The 9,620-nt window shown below is 59.3% G+C and overlaps 1 protein-coding gene across 1 annotated transcript; it reads left to right on the forward strand.

Moving 5' to 3' along the window:
• The first annotated feature begins 5,156 nt into the window (after positions 1–5,156).
• Positions 5,157–8,805, forward strand: ADRA2B (adrenoceptor alpha 2B). The gene has a single exon (XM_031441201.2). It carries the CDS (start codon positions 5,596–5,598, stop codon positions 6,949–6,951), a length of 1,356 nt encoding a protein of 451 aa, XP_031297061.2. The 5' UTR covers positions 5,157–5,595; the 3' UTR covers positions 6,952–8,805.
• Positions 8,806–9,620: the final 815 nt, after the last annotated feature.

Raw genomic sequence — 9,620 nt, forward strand, 5'->3', positions numbered from 1 at the left:
GGCAGGAGGGTGCAACCCTGGGAACATCTGGAGAAAGAGCAGCCAGTGCAAAGGCCCTGAGGCAGAAAGGAGCAAGGTGTGTCAGGCCAGTGTGAGTGGGGAGATGAAATGGGTGGGGATACAGACAGGACCTGGTCAGCCAGAGAGTGATGGTTTTATTCCAAGAGCAACAGGGAGCAGGTGCTGGAAGTTTCTAAGAAGGGATGTGAGAAGACTGGTTTTATAACATAAAAAGTCATTACAGATGCTCCCTGGAAAATGAATTGGAATCAGGAAGAACAGTTGGAAGCCACTACAATTGTACAAGTGAGAGTGGGTGTCGTGGAAAGGGGCATAGCCGGGTGCTTTGGGACTGTTTTTGGAGGTTGAGGCAACCACACTTGCAACAGGATGTGGGGAGTGAGGGCACCACTTAACATTGAGAACTGAGGGGAGAGGCATGCACAGTTCAGGGAAAATGGGTGTGTTTAAGTCTGAGGCTATTAGACATCAAATGGTTGAGTCAGGGAGCGTGTGGGCTGCACGAGCCTGAAGTTCAGGGCAGGAGATGTACTTTGTAGAGCCAGGTGGGTGCCAGGGGCTAGACTTAATTACCCAAGAAGCGTTCAGGTGAAGAAGAAAAGGGACCCCAGGACTGAACCAGGGTTGCACCATTCTGTGCACGGTTTCTCCATCTCAGCCTTATTAGCGTTTTGTGTCTGATGCGTCTTCACTGAGGGTGGCTGTCCCGGGCCTTGTAAGGTGTTGGGTAGCACCTTTGGCCTCTACCCGGTAGATGTCAGTAGCATCTTCCTCCCATGGTGACAGTCAAAAATGTCCCCAAACATTGCCAAACATCCCTGGGAAGGAGCAAAAATCACTCTCAGTGAGGATCACTGATTTTGAGGAGGGACCCTGCGGAGTGTCCAACGGGAAGGGAGCGGTCTGTCATATAAAATGCTGCTGAGAAATTGAGTCAGAGGAGGACACTTGGTATGGAGTCAAGAGTGACCCACCAGGCGTAGATTCAGTGGAGGGTGGGATGCAGACACCCTACTGAGGGTAAAGGGGAGAATGTGAGGGATTAGAGACAGTGACCAGGCAAATAAGCCAGAGGGTGGCTGGCAGCTGCAGGGGGCATGGAAGGCTTCCTAAGGAGGGGCTGGCCCTTAGGGTGGGAGGAGTGACACCCGGAGATGGGGTAACTGAAGGAGCAGCGTCCTGAGGGACATGAGAGGGTATGGGGTCCAGGGCACACGCAGATGGCTTGCCCTGTGAGCGGAGATGCAGCTCAGACGCAGGTACGTGTTGGGGATGAGTACTGGATGGCTTCCATTTTCTCTTAAGTATGAGGCAGAGTCACAGCTCGAGGAGACGGGGTGGGCCGGAGGGGGCGGGCAGGGAGAGGAGCGGGAGAAGCAGGCTGACTGTGAAGCATGGGGAAGTGAGCCCACAAAGAAAGTCTGGAGACTTGTGGTCATGAATTTAAAGCGAGGCCAGTCGATGCAGTGAGTGTTGTGCTCCGGAAAAAGCAACCGCTTGGTCAAAGGCAGGTGGATGATTTAGGTTTGACCAGGGTTGGGGTTTTGTCAGGTGAGTCGTGATGTGGGGAGAGAGGATGACTGACTCACAACACAGGGGCACAACTGAAGGGTCCGGGAAGGTGGGGAGGTTGGGTCATGCAGGGTGGTCTGGGGTAAGGGTCCCTGGGATTTGAAAGGCCGGGGCTTCTGGGGAAAGCTTGGGGGTGAAGCCGGTTGGGGATTGTCCCCATGGGCCATCAGGGTAGGGAGGGCAGCGCCTCGAGCTCCTGGGGCCCTGGCCCAGGAGGAACTGGGGCCAGCCTCCCCTTTTGGGCAAGGAGAAGTGTCTCCATGGCCTTCACTGAAGATGTCCCATCTCTTGCAGTGCTGTGCTCTCACAGCCGGGGATGGGACAATTGTCTCCCCTTTCTTCGGAAAATACGGTACTAGGTCACCTTTTCCCCAAGGACCTCCCTAGGGGTCACCTCCTTTTCGGCACCACTTGTCTAAGTAAAGCTCACATGTATGTCATCCGCTGATGCCTGCCACCATTACCCCTCACCTTTCAACACTCTTGGCCAGGTACTGGGGACAGAGAAGGGATGTCTGTGCTGATGGAGTGGGTGGTGCAACAAACCCATCGGACACCGTCTCGGGACAGTGCTCTGAGCATGAAAGTGTCACTGAGGAAGTGCAGGGTACCGTTTTCTGCCTAAACGGTGGTGAACAGTAAGCGGACCTTGAGAGAGTGCGGGCCACCAAGCACGGAAGGGTGAGGAGCGTGTTTCTGGCAGAGCAAACAGCCCCTGGAAAGGACTGGAGACGTTGGAGCCCAGGTCAAGTCCAGGGGACCAACACGTAGCCTGGAGTGGCCTGGATGGCGGGCTAGTGCCTGTCACTGCCTCCCCCTGCCACCACTTGTGGCTGGGAGTGCTCCTGGCGGCGGCTGCTGCTACTGGCTGGCTGTAGGTCTGGGACTGAACTCTGCCCGCCCTGGTGCAGTGGGATGACGATGGAAGGTCCGATCTAGTTTGGGAAGGGACGAAGGAAGCCCTGCTATGGCCTGAGGCTCTGATTCATGCAGGGCTCAGTGGAGCAGGCAGCTTGGGAAGGTAGGTGGCGGGGGATGGAGATGGCAGAGAGCAGGAGTGAGCAGGAATTGAGTTATGTAACAGCCTCTACAGCCCAGAGAGCCAGCTGCAGGGTGGGGCTGGGAGGCGGGACAGCAGGCGACACAGAGCCTGGGAAGTGGCTGAGCCTCTTGGTGCCTGTACTCTCTGGCTGTCCTCACCTAGGCTGCTGCCCAGCAGGGCCCAGTGATGGGTAGATCCAGAGCTGCCCCTTGAGGGAAGGCTCAGGTGAGAATCAGTGCAGACTTGCAGGCTGGGGAAGATGTGGCTGGGTGGGTATAAGCAGCCCTGGCCTCAGTGCCCACGGAGTCCTGGAGCGCTGGCCTGTCAGGGAAAGCGGGCCAGGAGACAAAGTGCTACTGCTGGTTGCGGGGTCTGGGGAGATGCCCACTGGCCCCCAGCCTGAGTATGGCTGGAGAGGGTGAAAAGTAGTCCTTCTCAAAGCCCATTGTGGGGTGAAGTGGGGGTACAGCTCAGTGGTAGAGCACATGATTAGCATGCATGAGGTCCTGGGTTCAATCCCCAGTACCTCAGTTAAAGAAAAAAACCCAAAACAAAGCCCATTTGGGCCACCAGGGTGCTAAGATTCTTTAGCTCCTGGGACAGGGAGGCGCAGGCAGGAACTTACATAAGTGGCTGCTTCCCTGGCTCCAATGGCCACCTCTTTGTCCTTCCTCAGGGAAGGGGTTACTGAAATCTCTCCACCCCTGGCAACTGTGGGCCCAGGCCCTGCCCAGCCCAGCCTAATGAGTGGAGGGATGCAGCCATGAAACCTGTCTCTGGAGGGGGCCAGGGAGGCTGGCTGCCTCTCCAAACCTAGCCTAAGTACTACCCACCCCACCAGCCTGTGGGTACTCACACTTAACAGAAGAGCTGGGTAGGCTGGCAAGAGGCAGGGCCAGCCTAGCATGGAGGAGGAACCCTGTCAGTCCTGCCACGTGGCTGGGGGAGGTCTGGGGTACCACCTGTCTGAGCCTGGGTAGGGGTGAGACATTGTGGGCACCTTGAGATCACATTCCCGGCTCCTGTGAAGATGGAGCAGGCACACTGGCTCAGGGCCAGGTCATTTGGAGGAGCCCTACTTTCAGAAGTGGATTGATGCTTATTATACAGAAGATGACGTGCAGAGCTGTGGGATAGAAATGTGAGGCCTGGGTCTAGGTTTGGGTTATAGCATTAGGGGCTCTGGAAATGATGAAAAAAGACCCCTGGAGGCTGCCCAGGCCGGTACTTGAGGCAGCAGCTATCAGGGAGCGTGGGTAGAGTGAATGTGCTGCAGAGCACCCGGTCTCCGCGGCTCTTTGAGGCCAGAATGGAGTCAGGGTGGAGTGTGTGCTTAACTGGAAATGTTTTCTTACCCCAACTATTCTTTCCACAGCCACTCCAAGAGGAGTGTGCACCGTGTGTGGTGGTGGTGGTGGTGGGGAGTCAGCAGGGTTGGAGCAGGGAAGGGGGTCACTACACAGACAAGGAAGCTCCTCCCTTCCAAGCTGTTCCTGAGACCTACATTTAATCTGAGCTGTGTCAAAAAGACCCCGCCCTTGACCCCTACTAGGTCTCCTTGCTCTGCATCAGGGGACATCCTCTTCCTATTTGTCGTGAATTTGGAGTCTGCAAGGGGTCCACCCCCACTTGCCTGAGTCCCAGTTATTGCTGAGATTTGAGTCCAAGCCAGTTGTTTTCTTACCTCTTTGCCCTTAATGGAGGAAACTGAGGCAGCTGCAGGAGAAACAGGAAAGCTGAAGTCGTCAATCCAGGCTCTGAGCACTCGCTTGCGCCCGCGGGCTTGGGAACCTTCTCAGCGCCACCAGGACGCGGCGAGGATGCGGGTCTCCGGAGGGCTGCGGACGAGCTCGGCACGCAGGCGGCGGCGGCAGGGGGCGCTCGCCACCTGGACACGCGCGCCTCCTAGGACTCCGCAGGCCCGACGGAGTCCAGTCGGGGCGGCAAAGCATTTGGGGAAGGGGTTCGGAGCTATCTCCCGCTCACCCCACGCCCTCCACTTGGCTTCTTTCCTCTCGGGCGCTGGGTAGGGGGTGTGGTTTATTATGCTCTGGCGCCCCAACACACCCACTCACGCTGTCTTTGGGGCTTTTGGGCGGCAGGAGAGATCTGCTCGCGCCCACTGTCTCAGACCCGAGGGCTCAGCCCCAGGCCCGCAGTCCGCAGGAGAGACGTCCCGCTTCGGTGCCCGCGGACCCGCCAGCGCCGCGTCCCAGCTCCCCGCGTGCACCGACCCTGCCACTTCTGCCAGCCTCCTACCCCGGGTCCGGAAGACACCAGAAGCCGGGCCCCTCTGACCTGCCCAGTGCGGAGGCCGGGAGGAAAAGGGCGGAGGGCGCCAAGGCGGAGGCTGGGGGCGCGGGGAGGCTGCGGTCCGCCCGTTCCCCAAGAGAGGCACACCTTCCACCCACCCTGGGTCGGACCGCCCGCCCCGCCTCCCTGCCCTCCTCCTGCTCCCGCCTCCAGTCTCCTCCCTCCTCCAGCCGCGCTCGCTCTGCTCCCCACTCCCCTGCCGCGGCGGGCTGCCTGCAGGCGCGGCTCCGGGCTAGAGCCAGCGGAGCGGAGCGGGCGCCTCGGCCTCCGCGCCTTCTCCGAGAACCGGCGTGGCGCCCCCTGCCCGGCTGGCCGGGGCCCGCGTTCAGCAGCCTCGCGGCGGCAGGGCGCAACTTTCCCCCGGTTCCCGGCGGGGTGGGGACGGCAGGGGGACAACTTGGAAAACTTCTCCGGGACAGACGGCAGTGACGCTGGGCGCCGGTGCAAGAGGATGTAGAAGGGCAGTGGCCAGCCTCGGGCGTCCCTCGACCTCCTGGCCCCTTTCGGCCTGACCATGGGGCTCCAGCACCTTCAGCGCAGCCAGGGAGGCGATCCCCTCGTCTAGCCGACTTGGGTGGGACAGCGCTGTCACCGGCTGTGCACGCGCAGGGAGAGCAGCGCCCCCTCTGGCCGAGTCCGGCCCCGCCATGGACCACCAGGAGCCCTACTCCGTGCAGGCCACTGCGGCAATCGCGGCGGTCATCACCTTCCTCATCCTCTTCACCATCTTCGGCAACGCGCTGGTTATCTTGGCTGTGCTGACAAGTCGCTCGCTGCGCGCCCCGCAGAACCTGTTCCTAGTGTCGCTGGCCGCCGCCGATATCCTGGTGGCCACGCTCATCATCCCTTTCTCGCTGGCCAACGAGCTGCTGGGCTACTGGTACTTCCGGCGCACCTGGTGCGAGGTGTACCTGGCGCTTGATGTGCTCTTCTGCACCTCCTCCATCGTGCACCTGTGTGCCATCAGCCTGGACCGCTACTGGGCCGTGAGCCGCGCGCTGGAGTACAATTCCAAGCGCACCCCGCGCCGCATCAAGTGCATCATCCTCACCGTGTGGCTCATCGCGGCTGTCATCTCGCTGCCGCCCCTCATCTACAAGGGCGACCAGAGTCCCCAGCCCCGCGGGCGCCCTCAATGCAAGCTCAACCAGGAGGCCTGGTACATCCTGGCCTCCAGTATTGGCTCTTTCTTTGCACCCTGTCTTATCATGATCCTTGTCTACCTGCGCATTTACCTGATCGCCAAGCGCAGCCACCGCAGAGGTCCCAGGGCCAAGGGGGGCCCTGGGAAGGGTGACTCTGAGCAGCCCTGCCGCATCCCTGGGGAAGTTTCAGCCTCAGCCAAACTGCCCACCCTGGTCTCTCAACTGGCTACTGCTGGAGAGGCGAACGGACGCCCTCATCCCACTGGGGAGAAGGATGAGGGGGAGACCCCTGAAGACCCTGGGACCCCCACCTTGCCACCCAACTGGCCTTCTCTTCCCAATTCAGGCCAGGGTCAGAAGGAAGGTGTTTGTGGGACGTCTCCAGAGGAGGAGGCTGCGGAGGAGGAGGAGGAGGAGGAGGAGGAGGAAGAGTGTGAGCCTCAGGCCTTGCCAGCATCTCCTGCCTCAGCTTGCAGCCCACCCTTGCAGCAGCCACAGGTTTCCCGGGTGCTGGCGACCCTGCGTGGCCAGGTACTCCTGGGCAGGGGCACGGGCACCTCGCGGGGGCAGTGGTGGCGGCGACGGGCGCAGCTGACCCGGGAGAAGCGGTTCACGTTTGTGCTGGCCGTGGTCATCGGCGTCTTCGTGCTCTGCTGGTTCCCCTTCTTCTTCAGCTACAGCCTGGGGGCCATCTGCCCTGAGCACTGCAAGGTGCCCCGCGGCCTCTTCCAGTTCTTCTTCTGGATCGGCTACTGCAACAGCTCGCTGAACCCTGTCATCTACACCATCTTCAACCAGGACTTCCGCCGTGCCTTCCGAAGAATCCTTTGCCGCCAGTGGACCCAGACAGCCTGGTGAGCCCGCCTGCCCACTGCCCGTGTGGGGTTGGTGCCAGGTGGGGCCCGGGCCACCCTGCTTCTCGCCCTGTTTTATGTGGCCACCTCCCTGGGGCTTTCTGGTCCCTGCCCAGGTCCTGCAGGCCCCATCTTGGGATGGGAGGGCAGGGGTGCTGTTCAGAGGGGTCTGTTTAAAGCCTCCCCTTGCTGGCTTGGCTGTGGGGCGCCATCTTCTCCACCCCTGCCTAAGCACAGGGTGAGGCTTGGACCTTCCTGAGTGTAGCTGAAGCCAGGCTCCCTCCCAGAACCCCAGAGCCCTGCAAGCCAAAGGTGGGCCTCCCTTCCTTGAGGACCCTGTGTTTTCTGGTCGATCACTTGCTTGTGGTGTTTTGCTTTCCTTGTCTTCCCCTGGAAAAGAGCAGGAAGCCAGCCCTCCACTTTCCCCAGGAGGGTCTGCTGCTGCGGAAGGGACAGAAATGATGATATGCCTCCACACTGGGTGCCCGAGGTCTCCATCAGGCCCTCGGTGGGGGTTTATGGGCTGGCACTGTCTCTGGCCTGTCTTCCCCTTCCCTCTGCTTTTGGATTTGTAACTCCTTTAAAGGCCAGAATCATGGATCATTTTCCTCACCCAGTGCCCCTCTGGGAGGCAGGTGGGCGTGTGGATGCCTCAGCGGGGCGGTCTGGAGGCCTGGCATCTGCCTCTACAGGAGAGCCCTGATCACTAGCATTCACCCCTGCAGAAATCGGGGCGACAATATCTTACCGCCTACTTGCCACAGGGAGATGAGAGGCTTGGCAGAAAGCCTTGAGCTCCGTGGGGGAACGCACCAGAGAACCAGAAAATGTGCTTATTTGGTGATATAAAAATCCCCCTTTTCTGTGTTTGTCACCACCTGTCTTCCTGTAGACTTTTGTTCTGTGCCCGGGGTGTGGGAATTCCTACCCCAAACTGGAAGTGGGGAGTGGCAGACAGGACCATGATTTCAGTTTAAGGATTTCTTTGAGAAGGTATTCTTACGCCTGCAAAAGGTTGAGTTATTATGCTGCATGACAACTTTGTGACATTTCACCTGCAACACTAAGAGGGTTTTCACTGGCTTGGGCCCCTCGAAGGGGCGAAGTCTTCTGTCATCAAGCAGGCACATTATTTCCCCAAGATAGCTAAAAATACCCAGCCAATGGGAACAGTCTGAGATGAGAGCCTGTGGCAGGTGCTGGGGCTGGAGAAGGTGAGCAGGGGCCCCGTGCGTTCTTGTGGAGCCACCCATAGGAGTGCCCTGGCAGGGCTCCACGCACCCAATAGGTCCCTGTGATGCATAACTGATCCCACCCTGGGTGCTGTCTGACCATCGCAGACCCAGTAGCGTTGCTCCACCCCACTGATGGGGCTCCTTCGGGCCTCTCCCTCACCCGGGAACTGGCATCCAGGAATCGGGAGCACATGAAGGATGTTTCCCAGTCTTCCTCGTGGGAGTGTCTGGCTTCAACTTGCAGCCAGCAGGCATCTTATCTTGGGGGTGGGGCTGAGCGGCACAGGCACTGGTGACACTCTGATGGGCCTGGCTCGATTTGGAGGGGTGTTGAGGGAGTTTTCTGGGCTTGGAGAGAATGGAGGGGACCAAAGAGAGTCCCCCCTGGGGAGGAGGGCTGTTGCGCTCTTTCCTTGGTCTCAATGTTTGGCCAGGGGTATTGCCTTGATGCAGGGCTGGGGAGGCTGGGCTCAGGGGAGGGGCTGACTCGTGAAACTGCCTCCTGGTCTTGTGTGTGCCCCATGCCACCCCTGCTATTGTTGCCTGTGTTTCCCTTGTGATATGCCGGTGTTTTTTTTTTTAAAGTCTGAGCTATTTTATCAATAAAGGATATTTTGTAATAAGCAAGCTGCGTTCTAGATGGCCAAGGGCTGTCAGGGGGATTTATTCCTCAGCTATGTGCAGAGCAGATGGGGCATGGCTCCCTCCCAGGGCCAGCTGCCCTGTCCTCTGGGTGTGGCTGGCTGGTACCCACCCGCCTGCCTGCCTGCCCTGTCCACTCAGCATCCTTTATTCGTCATTACAAGTCTGGGGGGGGGGGAGGGCGAGAGTTATCAGGGGAGACTGAGACTGGCTGCCTGTGAAGGGAAGGAAGGGAGGGCTTCCCAGAGGAGATGGACTTTGGGCAAGGTCTTGGGGAAAGAGCAGGAATACACCAACAAGGAAGATAGGAAGATGTTTTGCGCAGGGGGATAGCACGTGCAAGGGGTGTTTGGTGTATTTGTGACAGTTTGAGGGTCAGCCTGAGCTAGCTTTGCTGGCCAGTCAGGTGCAGCAGCTGAGGGCCAGCAGAGATGGTCAGGTGTCACCCATGCGGGATGGGAGGAACACAGGGAGGGAGGGAGGGACGGAGCGATGGTCACTCCGAGGACTGTTTTAAGCTGCTGCCGTCAGCGAGAGACAGGAGAGCAGAACAGAGCTGCTCTGCATCAGGCTCTTCCAGACTAGGAGTCAGGCACCGACGTCAGAGATGGAAGGCCTGCAGATGGTTCCTGTCAGTCTCCTCATTTCCCAGAGCCCCCCCAGACACCCTGTGAGTCGCGTTGGGAGTTGAGTCCACCAGCTTCCTGTCACCTCAGAGAAGGTAGTCTTTGGGGCCTAAACCAGGTTGGCCTGGTTCTGTGGAGGACAGTCAGCAGGCTGGTGGTGAGGGCAGATG

The sequence above is a fragment of the Camelus dromedarius genome, chromosome 33 (genome assembly GCF_036321535.1).
Source record: "Camelus dromedarius isolate mCamDro1 chromosome 33, mCamDro1.pat, whole genome shotgun sequence".
Taxonomy (NCBI): Eukaryota; Metazoa; Chordata; class Mammalia; order Artiodactyla; family Camelidae; genus Camelus; species Camelus dromedarius.